The sequence below is a fragment of the Aythya fuligula genome, chromosome 2 (genome assembly GCF_009819795.1).
Source record: "Aythya fuligula isolate bAytFul2 chromosome 2, bAytFul2.pri, whole genome shotgun sequence".
Classification (NCBI taxonomy): domain Eukaryota; kingdom Metazoa; phylum Chordata; class Aves; order Anseriformes; family Anatidae; genus Aythya; species Aythya fuligula.
In genome coordinates, this window is record NC_045560.1 from 143263530 (window position 1) to 143291491 (window position 27962).

Here is a 27962-nt window from a genome sequence, read left to right on the forward strand (position 1 = left end):
ATGTTATTTACCCATGCCAAATGGGTATCATATATATTTGAGAATATTCTCAAAAATGAAAATATAGGACTGCTAAATGGAAGCAAACATGACCTGAGAAATATATTAAGTTACTCTTTTAAAATTAGATTATACATTATATGCAGTTTGGCAGCTGAATTATGTAAAGCACACATACACATTTCCTCCATAAAGTTTAATAAGCAGGGACTGAAATCACAAGGTTTTAGAAACATGGGGGAAAAAAAAAAGTTAATTAAAAGGAAAACAAACTGTAAGAAACAGTAAGAAACTGATTTCCTGAAGACTGTTTTGTAAAATGCAAATAAATAAATGTACTAGGAGCTAGTGCTGCTAATTCTGCAGACATGTCTAAATATGGGAACACAGAACTGATATTCTTATATTTGTGAGAAAAGATTGCTAATGACAGATTTTTTACTTTCTTTTTCAGTGCATGCATCAATAATTTCCAACACAATTATGTTGTTTTTATTTTCTTCCAGAAGAAAGCATCACAATTTATTTTCAAGTTGAAATGCTGAAGTTAAAAATCAAACAAAAAAAAAAATCACATACATCACCTTAAGAATTATTGTGTTACCCACTTTCCTGGTATTTGTCATCACTTAATAGAGGAAATTACTAATTTTGATGAATTTTTACACCATGTCCTCTAGCAACCCCCTTTGTTAGAAATAATATTGTTGGGATACTTGAAGTAAAATATGTCAGATGTTACTTCTTTATTTAAAATGGTAACAACATCTATAACACTTATTTTTTCCTCTCATGTAGATAGTTGTCCATTAGGGACTGTATGGAGTTAGGCACAGAGGACTTTAGATTATCCCAATTTTACTTGCCTTTTTTTCAAATGAAATGGGTGACAGTTAAAAGATGGGACACAGGACACTATATGTTTTTCAAGAAAACTGATTATCTGTATAACAGATATTATGAACATGATTTTTTTTGAGAGAGAAAATGAGGGAACAACCTAAGTGCTGTTCTTCTGTCCTAATAAATCATAGCACAAGTTAGCAATACATGACAAGCAAAAAGATTCTGCATTCATTTAGAATGTAAACAAAATCTTAAAATTAGGAAATACAAATTTGCATAGAAATAATGCTAAGAACTATAGATTGTAGCGGTGGTGGTGTTTTATGTAAACACAGGTAGGAACTGCAACTTTGATAGCAATGTAGCTGTCTGGTATTACATTTTAGACAAGCAGCTGCAAAAAGGCTTATTCAAAAAAAAAAAAGACTTTCAGCTCTTTGAACATTCTATAAGCTTTTTGCATGCGTTGAGAGTGTTATATATTAAAAAATGTATAGCAGTAAGTTAACAACACAATGCCTTTTCCTTAATTTGTTGAATCTGTCACATTTTAGAGGTTTGAGAACCCTACTTTACAACCTTAATATAGGCTAGTCACTTGTATGGGTGATTGGGTACCTGTTTCCAAAATACAATGCAGAACGGGAGTTTCACAGGCATTCAGATTCATCATGAGTAGGTTTTTTTGACATAAGAAGATTCCTTAATATAGACATATATGATGCCTATTTTTGAAGGATTTTAAGTCTGTCAAAATTCATTATTTACTACTTCAAGATCACAGTAAAAGCTAGCCTCAAAACACTAGTCAAAATCTGAGCTGTTGCATTTTCCAGTAATTGAAATATACTAGTGTGAATATCAAGAAATGAGTCACTATTACTACCGAGAAACCAATTAGTTCTTTCCTAGTTTACTCCTGTGTCTTCTGAGGTTTCTGTACTGGCTTTGGTTCAATATTAACCAGCTAGAAATCTCTTTATTTTTTTGGAACTGATTTAAAGGCATGAATTAGATTACCATTCCAATAGAGATAATATATGCATTTGAAGATTAGTTCTGACTGTGCTTCTGAATATTTAATACAGAATTTGGAAATACATGAGCATAGAGACATGGATGTCTAACATCTTTAAAAACAAACATTTTTAAATTTATACTAGCAGCTTATGGTCACAGATGTATATTGAACTCACTACCTTTAAACATAACATAAGCAGTTACTTCACTGACTCAGTGACAGCAGTAGCAGCTCAGTAAATATACAAATATGAGACTGATCAAATTTGACCTTTAATATTTTTCATAAAAAAGGGATTTTTACTGCACCCATCTACAAGCAAATTATTACACATTGGTATGTATGATCTGCCATTTAGAATTAATAAGGCTTTTACTAAGTCACTATATGTTTGTGAAAACTGCCATTTTCTTACAGTACCACATCTGATTGCAGACATACTGTAAACACACACAAAAAAATCATTAATTAATTTTACATGTTACAGATAAAAAAAGACTCATAAGACTACACTGTCTTCTGAGCGTTGAAGCAGCTCTTGGTGAGAGACAGAAGAAATATGTGACAGCTTTCGCCATTTCAAAATACCAGTCTGCTCTTCAGAAGTTATTATGAGTTTTACTCATATGCACAGATATGCACAGGAATTTTGTATTTGAGATTATTATGAAGTAAGAAAACAACATGATCAGTATGGCAATTAATTTAGCTAATCAAATATGATACATACAAAGATGTAGTTATGAAACCTGAACAAAAATTTGTAGGATATCCGGCTTGTTGTCACAGCTAGTGAGCATCAGAAAATTAATATGATCAAAGATACGAAGGGAGAATATTTCCGGTGGAATAAGATTTTTTTTCTCTGACCTATAAATTTTCAATAGATGAAAATTAATGCTTATCTATTTTCAATTTCTTTAAAATAAATAGATGACCATTGCAGTTAATGGAGTTATGTCCATAGGAGACATATATATTCATAGGAAATAAAAAACCCAATATATCTATTAAAAAGGAAGTATTTTTTAAATTACAAAGTCATTAGTGTCACATAAGAGATTTCCTAAATGTCTAACTTCCTGAGGTGTTTACTTATCTATTTCCTTATCTGTTTCCAAAGTTGTTTTAAAAAATCGAAACTCATTCTAACAATGCATATGTGTGCTTTCTAACTGCCAGAGATGTGAAAGCTACATAGTTAATTTAAGACCACACTGAGAAATCATGAATTATAATTATACATATGGAAGTACGTGCATATATCTATAAACTCTAAGGGAAAATAAAATTTAGAGAAAACAATGAACTACAATTGAAAATAAAAATCAACAAGGATAAATTAATATTAAAGAAAATAAATCTCCTTTTTTGGAGTTTTTACTGAACCTAGTAAAACAGTGAAACAATCAGAGATTATATTTGTTGTACAAGTCATGTAGAAACTTTCATTTAAAAAATCTAACATCACCACTAAAACACATAAGCAGCAATACATCATCCTGAGAGCAAAAACAAACAAGGGAAACCTTCAGTACAGGAAAACTGATTAAAGATATGCAGTCTATTGAAAAAAATGTAACTGATGATTTGCCTGAGTGCAATAAAGAGCTCAGAACAATGTGTAAAAGAGGAAATTTCAGCTTATTAGACTTCCATGGAAAATTTGCCAGATTATATGATTATAAGATAACGTTAACCAGATAGACAGACTTTATTTGGATTTTCAAAGAGCTATTAGCAAGGCCAATCACTGAGAACCACCTAAATGGGAAAACGTGAAAAGCAGTTAACCAACTAGAAAAAAGATAAAATAATGAACTTACAGATATTTCCATCACAGTTCTTATAAAGAATATAAACGTGTGTACATATGTATGTATAGATGTAGAGAATGAATTTATATATTAAATGCAGAAAAGAACAAGCATCTTAGCATACAATAATAATACACTAAGGTCTTACCAGCTAGTAGCTAGACCAAACTTTGTCCATGTTTTAAGATTCAAGGAATGAAAAAAAAAAAAAAAAAAGTCATTCTAAATTAAAAAAAAAAAATCACTAGTCACTAACCTTTAGAAAATTTTGTCTTTGGAAGCTTCCATAAAAATCTCCCTATTCTTAATTAATAGTACATATGTGAAAATGGCAAATAATAGTTTTTTGTTTGTTTGTTTGTTTGTTTTTGTAATAACATTTCAGCTTTTCAACTTAACTAGGTTGTGAAAAACAGAACCTCACTGTTTGCAAAGTAATCTTGACTATACCTTACTTTAAAACAGTAAAAGGGGGTATTTCTATAGTTTTCTTTTATGTATTCTAATTTGAAAAAGAAAAACCAAGATTTATTATTATTATTACTCTTTGGTTGATTTTTTAAAGTTCTGTTTACATCTGACAGCCATTGCTAGTCTGAAATTATTTATGGATACTGTATGAATTTAATTATTCAGACAGTAGATTTGTCATTTTTATATCTCATGCTGTATATCAACAACACATTTCAGAATAATAAAAAAAACTAGTGTAGAATTAAAAAAAAAATAGATCTAAGTAGTATTTTAAGAGTGTATTACAGTAAACAAATACTACTATTGAAAAAAAAAAAAAAACCTTCAGTGAAATTTTCCAGAATGAGATGACCTTTCATTGTTGCATTTAAAATAAATGTTTTTGTTTGTTTGTTTGTTTGTTGCTGATCTAGCTTGCACAGTATACAAAGAAAAAAATGCACAAAAGAAACAAAATATATGAGGAAATCAGACACAGAAGAACAGAACTGTGAGAATGCTAGTTTAAAATGACAAGGCGAAAACTCAGTATAAGTTAAAACACGGCTAAAATTCCCATCAACGTCCTTTGGAGAGGGAAAAAAAAAAAAAAAGCCTTTCATTAACAATCTTTTCATATATATATCACGTTTATGTATGCATGTGTGGGTGTATATACATATGTAATACCAATATATATTCATGCATGTGAATGGCTAAATAGCCAGAAAAATGGAGCAGCTCCAGGGGCTGAAATGGGGTCCTGGGCAGGGCAAGGGGAAGCCTCAGGTGGGGCTGGGTGCAGTAGAAACATCTGTCAGACTCTAGGAGTCCTGAGAAAATCTGCTTGCTGCTATAACCACATTGGTCTTGAGCAAGTCACCTATGTGTCACAGCCTACCCAGAACATCTTTCAATGTGGTAATTAAAGAAGAAAACGATTTCTTTTAATGATCTGACTAAGGATAACGAACAAAGCCTATCTGTGTTTTTTCTCCCCAGCTTTGCCACTTTAGTCAGGTATATAAGAATATGAAGCTAAATAACACTGATGACCTGGCTCAGAATAGCATCACTTATGGTGAAGGACACTTTCTAGGAGTGTAGAACATGCACTTTCAGATGTAGACACAATAGATGTAAGTCTAAAAGTTTCAAAAGGTGAACTAAACCAATGGTCTCTAAAGTGCGGTGTATGCATCCCAGGAACTGTGCAAGAAAATCTATTGAGGTATTTGGCATCTATTATTAGAATAGAATTTAATGTGGTAATCACAGTTGCTTGCTTCTTTTGGACTTGAGATTATGTGATATTTGCCATGTTGACAGCAAGCTGAATATGAGTCAACAGTGGGTCTTTGCAGCCAAAATGGTCAACCTTATCCTGGAGTGCCTCAAGCACAGCAGTGCAAGCTGGTTGAGAGCTGTCCCACTCTGTGCTGATATGGCCTCACCTCAAGCACTGTGTGCAGTTTCAGGCACCATAATGTAAGGACATAAACTACTGGAAAGTGTCCAAAGGATGGGAACAAAGATGGTGAAGAACAACAAACCAGCAGTGGCTGAAGTCACTTGGTTTGTTCAGCCTACAAAAGAGGAGACTGAGGGGAGGCCTTAGGGTCACCTACAGCTTCCTCATGAGGGGGGCAGAGAGGCAAACACTGATCTCTCCTCTCTGGTGAACAGTGACAGGACCTGAGGGAATGGCATGGAGCTGGGACAGGGGAGGGTCAGGCTGGATGTTAGGAAAAAGGTTGAGTGGATGGTCAGGCACTGGAACAGGCTCCCCATGGAAGTGGTCACAGCACTGAGCCTGCCAGAATTAAGAAGAATTTAGACAACACTCTCAGACACATGGTCTGATTTTTGAGTGGTCCCATGCAGAGAAAGGAGTTGGATTTGATGATCCTTGTGGATCCCTTCCAACTTGGGATACTCTATGATTCTGGGATTCTATATACTGAATACATGTAGTTCATTACATCTATCCCCCCAGATTAAAATACTTATATTTTTAATGTAATAATATGGAAGCTGATACTGTTTGCTGTTTTTTAATCCTATTTACATAGAATGGAAAAAAAATATATATAATCCTGCAATTTTCTGTAAGCTTTTAGATAATGTATCTTCAGATGATGTTCTGGAAATTACAATTATTAAAAAGTAGGACTAAAATCATAATGACAAGAAAGTTCAGAATCTTCACATAGGAGACTGTACATGCAGATAAATCTTAACATACCTCATTAGGCCTAAAAGGTTACATGACAGTCAGAAAACAAGATTTTAATACATTTACGAGCCTGACGGAGCAATCAAGAGTATATTATGTTGCATATATGAAGAGTGACAGCTAATGCACATTTTATATATCACTAATTTCTGGTTAAGTCACAGAACTGTACTACATTTCAGTAAAACATGTTTTTCACATTTAGCAAGACTTCTACTTAAAGATTTAAAAATCATTTATAAACACTAATTATTTCAGTTTCACAATACCTGTGTGAGGTGAAAAGGCTCATAACTTTTGCAGAAAGAATATCCCCACTTAAGAATTATGGACTGTTTTCAGATGGTCTAAATTTTGGTTGAAATCCTTAATCCTTGCTTACTCTTCAAAGAAAATCTCTAGAAGCTCAGCAGCAGACAGTAGAAAACACCATGACAGGTGTACTTCAAGACATCTGATGATGGCCCAGGTTACACAATAATTCAATTACAAGCTCAGAATTTCTCATTCAAGGCTTTTGCTTTATTAGGTCACCCATCTTTTGTCTCTGTTTGGGAATGCCAACAGGAGGATCTCTATTTAAAACATCTCTATGTCTGCATTTAAATGATGTCCAAATATATAAAGAAATTATGAATATCAAGCATATATCCTAACCCTTATCCAAAGCCAGATTATTTCCTAAAATATATCACTTTTATTTTGCCCAGCGTACTTTAAGTATTTAATTATTTTAGCTTTCCCTCAAGGAGAATGTACTTTCCTCTCCACTTACGCAGACATAACATTGCCATACCCGGGCACAGAATATAATGGGATGCACTTTCTGAAATAGCTTGTTAAAATATTTTGGAGCTCAACAACAAATAATCAATGATGAGCTGGGGCAAAATAAATACTGACTACCATGCAAATTTTTTTTGATGAAAATTCATTTGCATTTTTGCACTGGATTTTATAGTGACAGTGTCTCATGAACCGAGTCTCCCTGAAGAGTGGAATATATTAATTTCCCTTTATGGGACATCCAGTCTCCTAATTCTGAATTTCTGAATTCTACTCAGTTATTTTCTGTGGCCTTATTTCCATTCAATTATAATCTTTGTCCTAAAAAAAATAATTTCAGTTACAAACTCATTACATTGCTTGCATGTATTGCCATATGTATACACTTGAAAAGACAAATCTGTTTGAAACGGTCATGTCCCCCTCAGAACCAGGCATACTTTCTTGTTTTAGAACAAATTTCCTGTATCTCAATTTAATCTCTCTCTGCCATAGAGATGATTACCTCTCTATACCTTAAATGGTGATGATAACACTTTCTTATTTCTTCAGAGGGCTAAAGAAAATCTATTTGTTAGCCATGCTTGACTCCTAAAAAGCATTAACACCCTCCATCTAAATTAAAAAATACGTACAAATTAAGTAATTAATTTAAAAATTAAACTAGCTCTGTCTAAATAACTAGTTCTTACATGACACTCTTGAGATTTATAGGTATTTGCATAGATTTTTAAGGCAATTCTCATTTTTCTTCTTGTCAAACTATGCAAAGGTAAGTTGAAGATATAAATCAGGAGTCTAGATAGTAAGCACTATCCATATTGTTTAGTAAAGTATGTGTTCCTGTCTGGCTGCAGAAGCCATTAAACTTAATTGGACATAGTTTTTAAAGTTTTACAAGCATACTTGTATGGAAGACATATTCTCACTGACTCGTAGGCTTTTACTTTTATGCCTATATCTTTACTGATGTACAACAAAATCTTTCAAACTGTATTTTATACATCCTCACTGAAAATACATTCTTTATCTGATGATACAACATGAGAATGTTTTAATCTTTTAATTTAGGACATCTTGTATATGTTTCACCTCTCTGAGATATTATTTAAATCTATGTTTGTCTAATATTACACCGAGGTATGCCATATCTGTCAGTATTTAGGAACACTAAATAAACACAGTATTTAGCAGCAGACAGATTTGTTTCAGATATTTTTCTCTGCTCTTGTCTAAGCTAGTTACTTCCAGTATAGAAACAAGAAACTAACAGTAATGAGTCTTTGCTTACTTTGCTATAAAGTAAATTCAAAATATGGCGATTTTGAGGAGTCTTCCTGAAGTTTCACTGTAAGTAGCTGTTATATCTATTCACAATTACTTATCACTCCAATTAAGAACGGAAACATTTTTACATATTGTACTCCATTACTTAATACACTGCATGATATTTAAGATGCTTGAATGTAAGCTTTTATTTGAAATTCTTTAGAAGTATGGTGTTGATTTCCTTAACTTCAGAAATCTGTAGTGCATAACAGCAGGAATATCCAAGGGCAACAATCACATCCATAGTTAAGCTGCTGATGTATGTGATTTTCGGTGAGTCAATTTTAAATGAAAGTATACTTGAAGAGTTTAATTTTACTGCCAATATAAACAGTAGCACATTTAGCTTCCTGATGGCATTTCAGTTATGTTAGTTCTGAATTAATAAATTTTCCCACATAATATGTAGTGCAGTTTAATTTATCAAATTCAAAATCATAAATAATCAGGAAGTACCTTTTATCAGTGAAGATTTAAAAACACACTTTATCCTTCACTCCTTGTCTAAGAAAAAAAAAATAATCTGTACTGCAGTACAGTTTATTAGATTGGTTTTGGTTTTGTTGCTGAAAGAGAATGCAGGACTCTTTGTTCATGTGATCTGTACCTATGATTTTAATGTGCAAGTAGAAGATGTAAAGAAAAGAGAAAAAAGAAAAAGTGCTTAAAAGATGAAAATGTTTTACTTGTGAAGACAAAGAAAAAAAAAAGAGAGTGAGAAAAAGGCATACAAAACATCTATGTTTACACAGTTTGTTGTTGAAGAAATTTCTGTTGGAGAAGGCTGCAAAAAGAGGTGTCCTTCAAGTGCCTCAAATTTTTATTTCCTTTCAGTTAAACATCACATGGATAAAACAATTATATGAGAAAATTTTTAGAATTATAATGGGAGGGAATATATAAAGGTGTGAGAGGAAAAAGAGTTACAGGAATGTATGACTCTCAGTGGTACTTGTTAGGCCACATCTACCATACTGTCCATTTATGGTTAAAAAAGATTGAGAAATTGAAAATGCACCAAGATTAAGCATTGGAGAGCTTCACAGATGAAGAATGATTGAATGAACTGGGTTTCTTCAACCTAGAGATAGAATACTCAAGGCAGAATCTAATCACAGTCCTCTGGTACCTAAACACAGTTATGGAAAAGATGACACAGAAACAGAAGAGGTAGCAAGCACAAGTTTCATTAGGGGAAATTCCCTTAAGAACACAGGAACAGGTTGCTGATAGAAGTGGTAGAATCTCCCTCACTGTATCTAGTTTAGATTTGCTTTGAGAAAACCATGGATTACCTAATCTAACTCTCTGCTTAGAATAGGAGATCAGATATCTCCAGAGGTCCTTTCCAACCTAGACTTCTCTCACTCTTACTATCAAAAGGAAAGAATAACTGAGAGGGGGTTTACAGAGGTTTACTTAGGTCAGATTTCATTCAGTATTGTCATTAACTCCTTAGATGGCAGAATAGAGTATACTTATTAAATCTCCATTTAACACAGAGCTGGGAGGGACTGTGAATATATTAACAAACACAATTTGAATTGAAAATGAGAAACTGAAAAAATGACATTGAAGTAGGATACAATCCAATACAGACAAGTATAGGATAAAAGACAAGAGCAGGTATAGTCAATTAATAAATACAGTATAAGTAGCAAATCATTAGAAATAAACACTTTAGAGGTTACAGTGACATAGAAATGTAACCCAAGTAAAAATATCCTACTGTTATGAAAAGATAAGTGAAAGTGGATGATACACTTTCATCCACTCTTCAGTGATAGGTAGAGAAATGTGTGAAAATCTGAAAAATTCCTCCTGTCAACTGAGTGCTGGGAAAGCCCATTCTAAAACAGAGTCAATTCTTAGAAACTTTATTTTAAGGAAGACATGGACCAGTTGGGAAAATGATGAAAAAGGTTAGAAGTCTATAAATGTAACCAACAATAAAGGACTGACTGAACTACTGTTGGTAAGTTTAAAGATGAGAAAGTATTCTTGAAGTATACAATAAGCCATGGAAAAGAAGAATTAATTAACCTGCTCTCTATGGAGAAAAGCCTATTGAACAAAAGTTGTTTAAGCACAGCACAAGGGTTCACATTTGAATTAGTAATAAATCTTCTATTTGAAAGGCTAATAAAGGACTGGAGTGCGTAAGTAGGATCTAAAAGCACTTCTGGAAATAAAAAACATTAGACAAATATCTTCTGGGAATACATATAGTTGTCATATGGAAATAGATGCTATTAATAATAAGACAACTTCCAGAGCTAATTATCTATGATGCGTATCTGCATATATGGGTGTGCATATACATTTATACGCAGACATTCTTACTCAGCACCACATTTAAGAGGTCCAGCTACATTACTGCATTTCAGGCAGAACTGAGGCAAAGGTGGATTTTTCAAAAATGTACTAAATGTAAGTGAAAGTATTTTAGAAATTATAATGAGAAATTAGAATAGTTCAGTTGGAGGGCATTGTCCAAATGCCTCTTGAACACTCACAGGTGTGGGGCATCAACCACCTCTCTGGGAAGCTTGTTCCAGAGTTCGATCATTCCCACCGTCAACAAAATTTTCCTAATATCTAGTCTGAATCTCCACTGGCAAAGCTTTGTGCCATTCCTGTGCATACTATCAGTGGTTACCAGGGAGAAGAGATCAGCACCTCCCTCTCCATTTACCCTCCTCAGGAGGCTGTAGAGAACAATAAGGCTACCATTTTGCTTCCATTTCTCCAAACTAGTCAAAATAAGTGTTCTCAGTCTTTACTCTGAGGAGATGCCTTCCAGCATTAACCAGCTTTGTTGCCCTCCTCTGGATGTGTTCAAGTATCTTAACATCCTTTTTATATTGTGGAGCCCAGAACTGCACACAGTATTCGTGGTGAGACCACACCAATGCTAAATACTGCCAGAGAATCATTCTCTAGCTTGCTGGCTATTCTGTTAAATGCAATCTACAATTCAGTTTGTCCTCTTGGCTGCCAGGGCGCACTGCTGACTCCTGTTGAGCCTGCTGTCGACCAGCACACTCAGATCCCTTTCTTCTGAGCTGCTCACTAGCTCTCTATCCATACTTGTGTCTGGCATTACTCCTTCACAGGTGCAGCACCTAGCATTTACCTTTGTTGAATGTCATGACACTGATTTCCCAGTGCTTCAATATATCTAGATCCCTCTGCAAGACCTCTCATCTCTCCAGGGAGCCAACAACACCTCCCAGTTTAGCTTGCTGAGGTTGCATTCCACTCCTGCATCCAGATCATTGATCAAAATATTGAACAGAACTAGCCACAGAATTGAGCCCTTGGGATCACCACTAGTGACTCTCCAACAGCCAAATGTAGTCCCATTCACTGAAACCCATCAAGCTCCACCGTTGACCCAGTCAGTGTTGCATATACCTGTTCTTCATTAACTACCTCATCACCGAGGTGATCAGCTCCAGGGCAGATGCATTCTGCAGCACAGTGAAGGATCACGGCAGGTGGGGAGGGGGAGGGGGGTTGGTGTCTTGCACAGAGAAAACTGGAGGGAGCCGCCAGGAGCCAGCAGTCCTTCTGAGAGTGGCCGGAGAGGCTAGGGCAGAGTGGAGAGTGGCTGTGCCCCACACACATACCAAGGCAGCCCTCAGGGAGCACCAGGAGCATGGTGATCCCATCGGCACGACAGCAGCAGTTTATCAAGGGAGGGTGCTGAAGCTTGGCCAGCTCAACCAGGGAGCAATGGTATCTGCCCAGCATAGGGTTATAGCCTTTCAGAGCTCAGCACCCACTGCAACTTCTGAGACAGAGCTCCAGGGAGAATGTGCTGCTACCCAAGTGCCAGGCTATACAGTGTGCCCTACTCTTACACCAGCACAGGTTGGCAATAGTGAGCACACCTGCGGGAAGTGTGCCTAGGGGGAGGCACTCCTCTGCTCACTGACACAACTCTGGGAGGAGGTGAGTAGGTTGGAGAGTACCAGGGACTTGGAGATGGAGACATACTGGAATTGTTCCCTACCTTCCCTGAGGGAAGCCCAACAGGCAGAAAGGACACACAGTATGGAGGATTTCCTGTCCTCTCTCCACCTGGATGCACTCAGTGACCTGATGGATAGGAGGCAATGGTGCTCCTGCTGCCCAGTACAGCAGAAGCATTTCCTCAGTGACTACCTGACCTTTCCAGGTGTTCTTGAGCAGTAAGTATGAGGCTCTGCAAGTGGAACCAAACAAAATTAAGGAATACAGTTCATCTGGCTTAGAGGTGTCACCAAGGTCAAGTCAGCCTATGCCCTGCATCAAAACAGCTGCCACCAAGGAAAAAAAATAAAATAGGTGGGTAGTTGTCATAGGAGACTCCTTTCTGAAGGGAACAGAAGGCCCACTTCATGGGGAAGTTTGCTGCCTCCCTGGGAACTGTGTTAGAGATGTGAAGAAAAAGCTTCTTTCCCTTGTACAACCCTCAGATTATTACCCATTAGTAATTTTTCAAGTAGGCAGAAGTGAAGTTTCAATCAGAAATCCAAGGGCAATCAAGAGAGACTTCAGCGTGTTGGGACAACAGGTTAAAGGATCAGAGAAACAAGCAGTGCTATCCTTTATCCATTCAGTTTCAGGGAATGATGAGAGGAGAAACAGGAAGAGTCAGAAGATCAATACCTGGATCCAAGCCTGGCATCACCTTTTCTACCCTTTCATCCTTTGTCTACCATACCCAGGGTCTTATACCTATTCTGTAGTGGAAGCTGAGTGAGCAAATGGGTGCTCCTCTTACAGCTTTATTGGAGCTTCCACTCCATGGTGCCCTTCACCATGGATGCCACAGGAACAGAAGTAGAGTGCAGGGCATTCTGTCAGGTGGTCGCTGTGTCTGCATCTACTAGCTGCCATGTACCTGACAGCAGTGTTTAATACATTGCTCTGTGTTGAGGATGCTGCCAGGGCTGCAGCCCAAACCTTCTAGGGAGCAGAGAAGGTGAGCAGAGCTGGCAGCAACCTGTGTCTGTAGCCCTGGTTGCTGGTGCTCCCTAGGAGTGGGTTTTATGAGGCTTCACATGGTTTGAACTGTCCACACTCAGCCAGCATTGCCCAACCCAGCCCTCTTGCCTGACTGGTCACCTGCCGGCTGACTACTCACCTGACAGCTGATGCTTCCCCACACACAGCTCACACAGTACGCACGGCCTGAGGGTGTCAGGGACCAGAATCCCCCTGACAAGGCTTGTGGCCTCACAAGCCTTGCACTCATCTCAGTACCTGGCAACTACTGATGCCACTGTCACTGCTGCCCTTGCTAGTGTATTTATAAGGCAAGGTTACATAGGTTACATTTATAAGGCAAGGTTATTTGTTACATACATTCTGATCATATATCCATATTAATCAAAGTAAGATTTACAGCATGCTTTAGTCTATCAAATGAAAGGTACTACCTAATGAGTTCACAAATTCTTTTTTGTTACAAAAATATCTTTAGTCAGTGAAATGAAATGACCAAAATGGTACTTGAAGAAAAAAAGTGTTCTAAAATTTCCAGAGCCCAACTGCAATACATAATACTGTTTGTTTCTTGTTCAACTATTAATCCAAAGTATTCTGTAGCCTGCTTATTAATTGGGTGATCACAATGTGAATGATAAATGGAATGATAAATAATCCTTTAGTTTTCTCCAATACAAAGAATTATTTCAAAAACACTTTTTCATTCTACAGATTAGATGAGCTTTCTTAAAATACTGTACTTGTTGCAGAACTTGTTGCTGACTTGCCAGCAGGCTTATGAAAGGCGGCATTCATAAATGCTTCATAGAGGCTGAGAAACAAGCAAGCAGAAAACAGGAGCGGCAGGCATGAAAATAAAAAGGCTAATCGACCAACTGTGAATAGATCTATCTGTTTCATTTCCTGAAACGTAAATGAGAGGAAGAGATTTATCAACTAGCAAATAGTTTCATAAAGTAGATAATTGTCTCTGCTTAAGCAAGTTGGCTTTGTAATCCTCTTAGCTGCAAATTAGCTCCAAAGTATTACCCTACAGGGGAATATTGAATCCCATGGCATAAATAAGTAGGGTGTCAATCCTGAAGTGTTTAAACTTTCTCTCTTGAAGGAAGCTACAGACAAATCAATGTAAGCAGTCAAGTTATAACAACTACATATATTTAGAATTTCTTGGGACAGGAAATACCTAACAACTGCAGAAATTTTCTTCTTTCAAATAACACACTTCAGCTGTAATTATGTGTGAAGTAAATACTTGTTCAAAGACTCTCATGTCATCTTTTAAACATTTTTCATCATTCTGTCATTCTCAGGAAGGGTGGAAGGGTACTGTTTTGTTGGGTTTGTTTGTTTGTTTTGTTGTTGTTATTGTTGTTTTTCTCTTGCCCTTTGACATCACTATGCTACGAAATTTATTTGCACCTCATATGTATAATATTTTCACTCACTAGAAATCCCAGGGAGGTGGAGGAGTCACTGTCCCTGGGGTTGTCTAAGGAAAGGCTGGATGTGATGCCTGTGGGTGTTGGTGGGCGTTGGTGGTGGTGGGGGGTATGGTTGGACCAGATGATCTTGAGGGTCTTTTCCAACCTTAATGATTCTATGATTCCGTGGTTCTATGAATTATTTTATTTGCTGAAGGTATGAGTGACAGCAAACCATAAAGTAAAAAAAAAATGTTTTCATTCCTGAGGTTTAAAATATTTATACATTTTTCTGCACAATACTGATATATCACATTTCCTAATCATTGCTAGGAATCACTAGCTAACAACGAGACATGACCTTATATCTTACAGAAACACATTAAATAGAAATAAAAGGTATATATATATATGTATACATATTATTATTATTATTTTATTGGAGACTGAATGTTTAAAGTGTTCCTGCACCCTAGAGAAATTAAGTACCTATCATATGAAGTAAGTACATTATGCAAGAGAAAATTGTAGTTCTACTTGAATTCTTTCCTAACTCAAATGAAAAATAATGTTTTCTTCATCAGTAAATAACACTTCACATACATTAACAGTATAAAACTGCAAGTTATTCTAGACTGGCATTCTTGGGAAAAATATTGGATCAAAAACATTGTCAAGGAAGTATACATTACAGTTTGTCTTTTTGTAAAAGTATGGTACAAGAGGATAAAATTCTGATGTGAGATGATAACCTAGTTGGAAAAAGGAATTCTATATGTGGTAGAAGTGACCTGAACAGGTAGAGTAAGAAAGGCCTTTCATCATATGTTATTCTGTCTTTTGTTTCTGTGGCTGCTTGCTTATTCTCATCCAATATGTCATGTTCTATTTTAAGAAATGTAGATAAACTATAAAGGCAATTAATCCAAGAAAAAGAATTCATTAATTATTAGTTGACATCTTGGTGGGTTAATGATTTGGAGCACAAGGTGAATTATTTTGCAACAAATTAAAAACACCCCAGCAGAACTTTAGGTTTCTATGATCTTCAAAAATTCCAGCTAAAAAACAAGTGTCAGAGGACTGTGTCTTACAGGTTTCTCATAGTCACTTTGAGAAATCAAAATGTTCAGAAATCAGCCAGAACTCAAGAGTAGCATTGTCCTGGAAACTAGTCTTAAGGTCTAAAAGATGTTGATAATAAGCGTATTTGCTTATATTTTAGAAGGGATGCATCTGTTTTCCTCCTCAAAGTCTTGTTATATTTCTTTTGCAGAAATACTGCAGGATCATTCCAGCTTTCACTTTCATTAACATGATACTGTGCCAGTTCCAGCTGGTATTATATGATAACTCCTAAAGAGAGCTAATCTTTCATTTTTGGCAGGCAGTTACACTCCGTCACTCATATGCCCTGTGAGAACAAATTATGAGGATTTATGCTGTCAAATCAAATGCATCTCATAGAACTGGAAACTTCCTGTTTAGAACAGTATATTAATATACTGAATAATTGATATTCATGTGCCATTTTTGAAAAATGTATCATTACTGTGGGTTTTTTGGTGTGTGCACATTTATATAGGCGAATGAAAACAAGTGCTAGCTGTACTGTTCAAATAGGAAACAAAACATTATAAAGAGTAGCACTTTAAGAGACATTTTAAAGAATAACAGATAGAGTTTTAATACCACCTGTGCCCTCATTATCTGCAAAGCTGCATCAGTTCTCAAGACAATATTAATTTCTTGCACAACATAACATTTATGCACGATTGATTAGTTCGCCTACATGGTTTGTGCACAGACATGCAAGTTCAACAAGCACACGTAGTTTTGCAGGTACTTTTTTCATGTTACTACTTAATATTAATTCTACTTAAGCAAAAAAAAAAAAAAACAAACAAAAAAAAAACACTTCAAAATGTTTACTGTATGCTCTGTGCATGAGACTTAAAGAACACAATTATTAGTCTAGAAAAAAAGTTTATACTTTAGTATATCTAAGAATCTAATTAAAACCTGTTGCTAATCAAAAGAACAAAATTACAGCAAACTAAGGGTAGTTAAATCAGCAATTAATGACACACTAAAGAACTTTATATTTGACATACTATAAGCATCTGTCTGCTTTTTCACCATATGGCATTATATCAATTCCTAATAACTTTGTTAGCATTGGTTCTTTGCTTTTTAAGGTGGAATCAGCTAGCTTTGAAGTCTGAAGAATGTGATTCACTGTCCTTCTTGTTATGAATTATGTGCTCTACCTATGAATAATAGTCTTACATATTTGGTTGATAGGTGCTCTTTAGTTTCACATATAGGTGCAAGTGTTTAAGAAACTGTTAGTTTCCAACAAAAATATTACTTTTTTTTTCTTCTTTCTTTCTTTCTTTCTATTTTGGTATTAAAGCTTACTTTAGCATTAATTACATGTTTACAAATCTAATTTGTAAATCATTGTACAGTGTAGTTCTTAATATAGTTACAGAAGGTAAAGAAGTAAAAAAATGGACTGAAGGCTTTCACCCCTTTATATGGAAGTACTTCAATACCTGCTGTTATAGAGAATTAAGAACTTATAAAAAAATTAAAAGTAATATATTTAACAATGATTTATGCTTGAATGTCATAGTCTCCAAAAGCTATTTTCTATTTTTCTCTTAGAACTATCTTTCTAAACTTTCAAGTAGCTATGTATACATCTCAGTCTTACCAAATTGCTGCTGATCACACTTTATTGTATGTTATAAGAGATTTATTTTTGAAATAAGTGACAGTATGCAACTGTATTTTGGTATTGTTAAATGATATGCTATTCACAATATGCTTTCTTTTTTAAGTATCTTTTCAATGACATTACTAGATTGTATTATAAAACACATAACACACAGAGGACAGTAAATTTTAGGGTATAATTACAATTTATGTTCCCATTTACCTGGGATGTGAAAGCCTACATTTTTTAGAATGTCATTTTGTTATGAAAAGAAATCCTGTCATGCAGCCTCATTTATATATGAGATTAATGATGATTTTCTTTCCAGGAATTAGTTTTGAATGTGTTCATTCATTTATGGAACACAGAAAATAAGGATTGGAAAACTTTGAAAAGCTACTTAGTCCATTACCCCATCTCTAGATTAGACTAAATGTACTTAAACTCTCCTGGACATATTTATATTTCACATATTCTTGAAAACTTCTACTCAAATTCACTTTCAGGACTTTGCAACAAGTCACAGAATCACAGAATTGTCTAGGTTGGACGAGACCTCAAGATCATCAAGTCCAACCTCTGACCTAACACTAACAAGTCCTCCACTAAACCATATTGCTAAGTTCAACATGTATTTAAACAAGTTCAACAAGTATTTAAAGCCCTGAAATACAGGTGTCCCTTTTGCTTCCCATACCCAAGAATTCTTTGTGAATAAACTGTACTCTTCAATACTAGGTGTTTACACCCATGACTACATGTACATGTATATGTACACACTAGTAGTATCATAATATATGCTAATATATATTTATAAAAATGTATATTAATATTTTTATTCCTTGATTCAGGTATTCATCATACTTCTTGCCGTAGTGTTCAGACATCAATTACATTCAGTAGAATGACTTTGTCTTTTATTCTTTTACATTTTTCATTATTTTTTACACTTTATCCACAGGTAAAGGTTGAAACCAGGTGTAGACTTACTTCTACAGTCCTTATCAATATTAGATTAAAATCTTTCTCATTTGCTTAGTAAATCTGTAATGAAGTAAATCTGCTTTATGAACTACTAATTGTACACTGAATCATTGTAACTTTGAAATCCATCTCTTATTAAACTGTAACTAAATGTGGAGTCTTAATACTTACCAGTTCTTTATGAAGTGAACTTCATTATTTAAGTTCCAAAGTAAATTAAAGTGCATGGAAACACAGACAATGTTCATATTATACCAAACTGTATAGGTGGTATTTTTTCTCATTAGTGGGGACACTAAGATTAAAATTTCAGGTGTTTAAAAAATATTAATAGTTTTGGCTATCAAGCAGTAGACAGACATGGAATGAACAAATCACTAAAGGATAAGAATTCCTCTTTACCTTTGCACACAGGTCTATGATCACTCCATGCAGCAAAAACTTCAGCTATCCTCTGACATGTGATGCTTTTTGAGCCTTGTAACACATAATCTTCATCACAAGAGAATTGTACTGTTGCTCCCAAGCTGAAATCAAGGAATGGCATAAAAAGAAGATTCATTTTTTAATAGTTATCTCTTTTTGCATCATATAACAAATTTGAAAAACAAGGCATGTAATCCATTAAATACAATTTTTGTTCTCAGTAGCAAAAGCCTTCTCTGGGGTTGCCTTGGCCAGAGATGCTACACCTTGTTTTAATATTTGTCTGGAGGTCAAGTGACTATTCTCTGACCTAGCTTCTGACTTCCATATAGTAAAGATCTGACATATTTGAGCACTGTGTAACAAACTGGAGCCAGAAGATGGAATCTCCTGATGGAATCTCTCCAGATCCTTGTGAAGATTGCTTCCAACTTGGGCTATTCTATGATACTATGATTCTATGAAACAGCAATAATTTATGTCGACTGAATCTAGAAAACCAGGAGAAAGATTGATAAGATAATCAACAAGAAGATGAGCCGCAACTTTAACCACATGACTCAGGACTATATACATTATACTCTTTCTGGTGAAAGCCTCAGGATACAGATGACCTGTTGTAAATGTCTCTCACCCCTCCTTCTTTTTGATGAAGACCAGTGCTTTAGACTTTAGAACCCAGAGGGACATTGGAAGACGTATAACACCAGAGAAAATAATTAGATATTAACAAAGTTTCTTGTATTAAAAAATGGTATACTATTAATAAGACTTTCCTATATTAATTTGAACGAGGAATGCATTACTGTAAATAATAAATTACATTTAAACTATTTACTACTACCATAGTAAATAGAATCACAGAATCACAGAATCATGTGTATTTAAACTATTTACTGTTACCATAAATAGTTTAAATGGACTGTAAATAGTCACAGTTTTTATTCTTTGACTAGTAGGTTAAAATTTTAGTTAGGCTAACAATAAAATCTTGGCTCCATGTATGTGGTTTGTTTTCTCTTTCCAGTAACAAGATTCTGAATGCAACAATTACTAGAAAATGGAAGTTACAAGGAAAAAAAAAAGGAAGTTAAAAATGTACAAGAACATGTACATTTGCTCCTTTAACTGGCGTATATTTCTCTACATAACTAACGGTATTCCCTAGTCTATGCACAGCTACTGGGGGACAAGAGGTCGATGAACAGCCTCGCAGAAAGGGATCTGGGAGTTCTAGTCAATAGAAAGTTGAAGTCAACAACGTGCCCGGGCAGCCAAAAGGGCCAACCATATCCTGGGATGCATCAAGCACAGTATTGCTAGCTGGTTGAGGGAAATGATTGTCCTGCTTTGCTCTGCAGTGGTACAGCCTCACATCAAGTACTGTGTGCAGTTTTGGGCACGACAGTACAAAAGGGATGTGAAATTATTGGAGAGTGTCCAGAGATGGGCTACAAAGATGATGAAAGGTCTAGAGGGAAAGACATATGAGGAGAAGCTAAGGTCACTTGTTTTGCCCAACCTAGAGAGGAGGAGACTGAGGGATGACCTCACTGTAGTCTACAGCTTCCTCACAATGGGGAGGAACAGTTGCCGATCTCTTCTCACTGGTGACCTCAAATTGGACCTGAGGGAATGGCATGAAGCTGCAACAGGGGAGGTCCAGGCTGGATGTTAGTAAAAGGTTCTTCACTCAGAGGGTGGTAGGGCACTGGAACAGGTTCTCCAGGGAAGTGGTCACAGAACTGAGCCTTCCAGAGTTCAAGAAGCATTTGGACAATGCTTTCAGACATGTCTGATTTTTGGGTGGTCCTGTGTGGAGCCAGGAGATGGACTCAATGATCCATGTCGGTCCCTTCTAACTCAGAACATTCTATGGTTCTGTGACTCCATGTGTGTAGTAATACAGAACAAACACTTTTAATCTAACTAAACATAGGTGTGTTGATATTCTGTGAAAACTAACAAAATTACAGTCCTTATTAAGCACACAGTAGGGAGAAGTAAACTATTTTTAATGGTATTTTTAATGGTATTTTTCACTGCACTTTTTTATCATTTTCCAATGATTTTGTGTGTATATTTATATGTATAGGAAGATTTAAAATTAATTTAGAAATCTGAATACCTAAAAATTACACTTTTTGATTTTCTCTATTAATGCTGCTATAACTGAGCAAAAGAATATAGTTTACTTATATAATAACTTCTGCAGAAAATTAATTATTTTATTATGATACAATACCTTGAAAAATCTTCCCTCCAAATTTGTTCATATGGAAATTATTGTAACACAAACACCAAATACTAGCAGGGCATTTAATTCTAATTCAAACATATCAAAATATCAGATCACAGAATCATTGTTTTCAAAGAGGTTTGCCTAAATTTGCATTTACATTACTTCTAACATGAAGTAACATGTTTTCTGAGATAATGCTCACAGTATGTGCTTTCCAATTCTGGTTTATTCTACTTGAATTACAGGATGACTCTTGCTTCAAAATACATTATTTTAGAGAATGTTAGCTAACAGATCTGAGAATCAGGTCTTTCTTTAAACTTTCCTAATGCATACCCCATCCAAGGATCTTAGAATCCTAACTGCATTTGGCTAGATAAACGATTTCCCATCTAAACATGGCCGTACACACTTTCTAGATACTTTAAGCTTCAAGATGAAGTAGTTTCCCAAAGACATGTTCTAGTCTATGTTATAGCAGCTTTCCTCTCATAAATTATGGAATCATTTCACCCTCCTCTGATGGATAATATCCTATTTTCCAGTCTTTGACATGCTATCTGCTTTGAAAATTCTTGTTTTGTAAAACTTTTACTTCTGTGGTGGCATAGTTCTTCATTTACCTAAATAAATGGTTTGAAGTTGTTTTATAACTCTGAAACTGGCACCTTTGCAAAGGTGCCTTTGAGGTTGGAAGAGGTCTGAAGATATCACTCAAATCTAGCTTGATACCACAAGGTACAGAGTTCATTTTTGCTGAAACACATACTAAAACTTATTAGTCTATGCAGGGTCTGGCTTGTAAAGGAAAAACCCTGTTGTTGCTGTTTGTTTTTTCTTTTCTTGTACATGAGGATTTTAGTGCTGCAATAGTAATTTCAGTTTCAGTTCAGTGGACAAAGTTAGACAAAAACTGCAAAAGACTGAGCTTTAGAGATTAGCTTGTCTTAGACAACCAACACAAATACATCTTTGATTAAAATAGTTAAAGAAGATTGATACTAAAATGAATAAAAATTAAATTTAAGGGAATTAGAATAGTTTTCTTACTTTGTTTGAAAAGGAATGGTGACTAGCACAATCTCTTGTGCTGATGAAGTTTGGGGAGCACTTGCGATTTGTAGAGACATAGATGGGTAAATGGAAGTTTTGATAGCAGATAATAGTTCTATAAATTAAAAAACAAACAAACAAACAAAAACTTCTCTGTATAAGAATCAGGATGAAGCTGTTTGTGAAAGAACAGGTTAAAGAAGAGCTGAAGTATAAACTAGAGAAAGATGTAAAAGTGCAAAAACAAGAAGGATAAGGATATGAGTCAATATAATGTAAAGTCCCTTGCAAGCTAAGGCTGAAAAAATATGTGGTACTAATGAGTAAAAAGAGCCACAAATCAAATTAAGAGCTGGAGGAAATTTCAAAATTATGATATAGAAAATGATCTTATTACTAATGTTAAGAATTGTACTCAGCTACGCCAGGTTCTATATAGTTTAGGTGGGTTAAAAACTGGCTGACTGGCCGATCTCAGAGGGTGGTGATTGGTGGCGCAGAGTCCGGCTGGATACCTGTGACTAGCGGTGTTCCCCAGGGGTTGGTGCTGGGTCCAGTCTTGTTCAACATCTTCATCGACGACCTTGATGAGGGAATAGTGTCTGCCCTCAGCAAGTACGCCGATGACACAAAGCTGGGAGGAGTGGCTGACACACCAGAAGGCTGTGCTGCCATTCAGTGAGACCTGGACAGGCTAGAGGGATGGGTAGGAAGAAACCAAACAATAAGAGGTTTAATAAGAGGTCTTGCATCTGGGAAGGAACAACCACATGTATCAGTACAGGCTGGGGTATGACTTGCTGGAGAGGAGTTCTGAGGAGAAGAACCTGGGGGTCCTGGTGGATGACAGGTTGACCATGAGCCAGCAGTGTACCCTTGTGGCCAAGAGGGCCAATGGGATCCTGGTGTGCATTAAATGGAGTGTGGCCAGCAGGTCAAGGGAGGTGAACCTCCCCTTCTACTCTGCCCTGGTCAGGCCTCACCTGGAGTACTGTATCCAATTCTGGGCTCCCCGGTACAAAAAAGACAGGTATCTCCTGGAAAGAGTCCAGTGGAGGGCCACAAAGATGATACGGGGCCTTGAGCATTTTCCTTATGAGGAAAGGCTGAGAGACCTGGGTCTTTTCAGCCTGGAGAAAAGAAGACTGAGAGGGGATCTCATCAATGTGTATAAACACTTGAGATGTGGGGGACAGAGGGATTTGGCCAACCTCTTTTCAGTGGTTTGTGGGGACTGGACAAGGAGTAATGGTCACAAGATAGAGCATAGGAAGTTCCGCACCAACATGTGAAAGAACTTCTTCACGGTGAGGATGACGGAACACTGGAACGGGCTGCCCAGGGAAGTTGTGGAGTCTCCTTCTCTGGAGATATTTAAGGCCTGTCTGGACACCTACCTGGGCAGTCTGCTCTAAGGAACCTGCTTTGGCAAGGGGGTTGGACCCGATGATCTTTCGAGGTCCCTTCCAACCCATTCAATTCTGTGATTCTGTGAAAGACTTTTAAAGTAGAAATTGGGAAGACATAGATGAGTTTCTCAAGTTCAGATTTTCACAAGAAGGTATCTGCTATGGAAAATCATGTTGACATAATCTGATCCCCTTTGATAATGCAAAAAGGAGCATCTGGGGAAAAAAAAAAATATATATATACAAATATATATATATATATATTGTCTTTAAATAACCGTGGGCTGATTTAAAGAAGAAACACTGAGCAGGATATATTACATTTCCAGAACAAATTGAACTGAAGATACTGAAAATTCCAGCAAGTTGAAATGATTATGAAGATTTTATAAACCTAGCAGGTATTTTTATCACCTCCCCAGATATAAACAATACATTACCTAGGACCCTTAACTTGCCCAAATCAGTTTTGATATTAAACTGATAATTGATAGTATATGACTGTAAGCGTGCTAGACACATAAACCCATTTAAAGCAGAAAATGTACAAACCCAATAATGTGTGTGTTATGTGAGTGAGAACTAATAATGACAGAGAGATGGGTAGATGATAAAACACTGATCTAGGAAAGAAAATGGAAGTACCAGAGACCAGTTTCTATAGCAGATCAACTTAAAAAGACAAGAATATTAAAAATCAAATAAACACTTCCTTTCTGAAAAGTCAAAAAAAAAAAAAGACAGGAAAAAAAATCATGCAATAAATTTACGCTCAGTATATAATTCTTCTGGACTTGCAGGAGAATAAAAATGGCATCCGTAAAGGCCAGCACATGGACTATTGTGAGCTTGTTAAGAAAATGCCAAGAAAATGGGTCTCTAGGGAAGCATTAAAAGCCTAGACAAGATTAACATTTATGAATGTTTTTCTGGCATTATTTACCTATACACTCTTTCAAAAATGGAAAATAAAAAACAAACAACAACAACAAATCATTAATGCCTTAAAAGTTGTCTGGTAGAAGAGATCCTTCTTGTTTCTGTAAATTGTAAAGCTTCAATAGCTTTCATTCCTGGCATGCAAGAATTCAATTTTAAATTCATCTTTCTCTAAAAGAAAAGCTTGATTATTGAGTTTGACAGTACATAAGGATAGTGTCATTCCCAAGGCTTCAGTAGATAAACAGTAGTAAATACAATGCGGATTCAAAAAAAGGACATCCAGATTTCCATGAAGAAATTATTAGTTCTAAGGCAAAATTAAGTAGATAGGCTTACATCTACATTCCTTTGAGTTAGCTCTCTCAAGAACAGATGGTCATTGGTTTGATCTGGGGTCTGGTGTGGTGACTTAAAACTTTAAAGACATAGCAGTAATTTCAGGGTTTTTTTTTGTTGTTGTTTGTTTGTTTGTTTGTTTTTGTATACTTGTGGGGGGTTGTTTGGTAGGTTTGTTTGTTTGTTTGTTTCACAGAATTGCAGAGTTGTTTTGTTTTTTGAAGGAATCTGAAATAGTTTGAGGAATTTGTTGTACACGAAAAAGGGATTCCTGGCAGGATGAAAGTGATGTATCTATCTGATGTATCTATTGCATGTCTGGAAGTATTGCATGAAGACATGTGGGAGCCTGCTAGAATGTTAGAGAACTGCAAATTATTGAGAAAGAAAAAAAAAAAAACAGATCATGCAAGCTCTTTTTTGGAGACTTGTCCCTTGGCTAGTCTACCCCTAAACTGCATACAGGTATTGTTTTAGAGAAAGCTTAGTCTAAAACAGAGAGAGAGAACAAATAACCAAAAATAGTGGGCACAATTAAGGGCAGTTTCATGCCCTGGCTTACATTTTATCCAAATTGCTTGCCAGACCAAACCTCTTTAAAGTGTGTGTAAAGCTTATAAATCTGAAGAGAACTGAAGTGTGATAAAGCTATGGAGTTATTCATCATTATATACAATACAGATGTGCACTGCTAAAATAACAAAAAATATCAAAAACAGCAGAAAATCTTCAACAAGTTTCAAAAGTACATTATATCTTCCCAGCCAAAAAAATAAGATGCAGCCAATGAACTAAGAGGTTTAAATGTAATTATAAATTATATTCAGAAATTATGAACACAAATCAACGATACTGCACAAAACTTTGTTGATCTAGTCTAGTATTGCTGACACTGACAGGGATGATAAGTGAAGTGCATGCTTAGAGAAAAAGACACATATATAGTTCATCTTCTGATCACTACCATATGAGGTTCTGTTGGTATATTAGTCACAAAAGGAAGTTCATGTGCTATATGGATCCTTTAACAAATTGCTGAGGAAACCCTGTGATGTTGGAATATAATGTGGAAATGGCAGAAGTACTCAATGCCTTTTCTGAAGCAATGTCACAATTTGGAAAGAGGAGACACATACAATGTCAGGTAAAAGAAGATGGATATATTCAAAAACATAGGACCAGATAGTATTCACCACAGGATGCTTAAAAAGCTGGTTGATGCTATGCAAGGCTGGCATCATCTATGCAAGCTCATGGTGATGAAGACAAATTCTTGTTGGCTGCAGAAAGGCTAACACCACGTGAATTTTTAACAAAGGCAAGGAGAAGCTAGGAACTTCATCTCAATCCCTGGAAAGTGTGTATTTTCTAGGAAAGCAGGCAATAAAGAGCAGTTACACAGAATTACCAAAGGTGAATCATACTTGATCAACTTGATTGTCTTCTATGGCAAAATGACTGGCTACATAGACCAGAGAAAAGTGGTAGATGTAATAGTGCTCAGCCACAGCAAGGCTTTTAACACTAACTTTTACAGCATTATCTTTTGGAAGCTGAGGAAGTCTGCACTGAATAGATTCTCTGAAAATTGGCCTAGCAGCTGTGCTCCAACGATAGGAATCAATAGCGTCATATTCAGTTGGCCACCATTACTGGCCACCTACATACTCAAACTACATACTCAACTACATCAGACAAAGTGGGGGCAGCAGATCAAGAGAAATTATTACTTAGCTGGTGAGACAGCCTCTGCAATATTAAGCCCAGTATCTGGTCTTCAATTTCAGACAGGTTATTGATAAAAACTCCAAAGGTGTCAGAGGAGTTAACTGTAGGCCTAGAGCACCTACAGTGAAACGTTGAACTTGGCTTAATTAGTCTGAAAAAGACTAAGCTACCTGCTAATAGCAGACCATCATTACTTCAAGAACATTTACAAAGATGATGAAGCCAAACTTCTTTTAATGTAGCAGTGAATAGTCAGTTTTGGAGATTCAGGTGCTACATTACAGGAAACCAGGAAAGCAGGTCAGAACTGGAACAGTTTACCCAGACTGTTGTGAAATCTCCATTCTTGGGAGTTTATAGGAGTGGTTAAACAAAGCCACAGATGATCTGATTTAGTGTTGGCATTAGTCCTGCTTTAGGCAGGAGGTTGGAGTAGATGCCCTCTCAAGGACAAATACAATCAATATTTCACTCAAGCTGTTCAGTTTAGTTTGAACCCTTATAAACCCTTGGCATCTATGAGATACTGTTCCTAGCTTAAAAAATGCATCCTTGTCCCATGTCTCTCAGCAACTTCATCTGCAAATTTATATTTATAGAAGAACAAAAGAAGATTGACATTAAAAATAATAATAATTTTCATTAGGAAAAAGTATAGAAAAATACTATAGCATACTATAGCAAAATACTATAGCATACTATAAAAGTATAGCGAAATAGTATAGCAAAAAAAAGTTTTGCACATAGCAAAAAAAAAATAAAAAAATAGATAGCTATATGAATTTGAAAAAAAACAAAAACCACACTTCCATTTCATATCTATTTTTTGAAGAATCTTTAGAGAAGGCAAAGTAAATGCAGTAAGGAAAAGCCTAAATTGAAGGTATAGAAGCTGTAAAGGAAGGATGTGAAAGATAAGCTTTAAAATTTTGAACTTCATATGAAGTTCCCATTGAATGTTATTATTGGCAAAGCTGGCATTTGTGTAGAAAAAAAACAACTAATTTTAGATTATTTTTCCATTATTTGATATATTCTTTATTATTGAACAAAAACAATTATGTGAGGATTCAAAAGCTCAAGCTCAGCTGTAGCGAGAAATGATATATATTCTGGGTTTTGAATTTAGATTTTTCATGTAAATTTTGTTTGGTTTTATTAGCTGGGTGATTTATAACAGACATTGTAGAATATGGTGGTGAGCAAGGTT

The 27962-nt window shown here is 35.7% G+C and overlaps 1 protein-coding gene across 1 annotated transcript in view; it reads right to left on the reverse strand.

The window, feature by feature from the left end:
- The window catches only part of CSMD3 (CUB and Sushi multiple domains 3), a 681859-nt gene that overhangs the window by 371316 nt on the left and 282581 nt on the right, over positions 1-27962 (reverse strand). The window contains exon 10 of the mRNA XM_032181613.1: positions 19019-19143. Within this exon, the coding sequence (XP_032037504.1) occupies positions 19019-19143 (125 nt within the window). The remainder of the gene's footprint in view (positions 1-19018; positions 19144-27962) is intronic.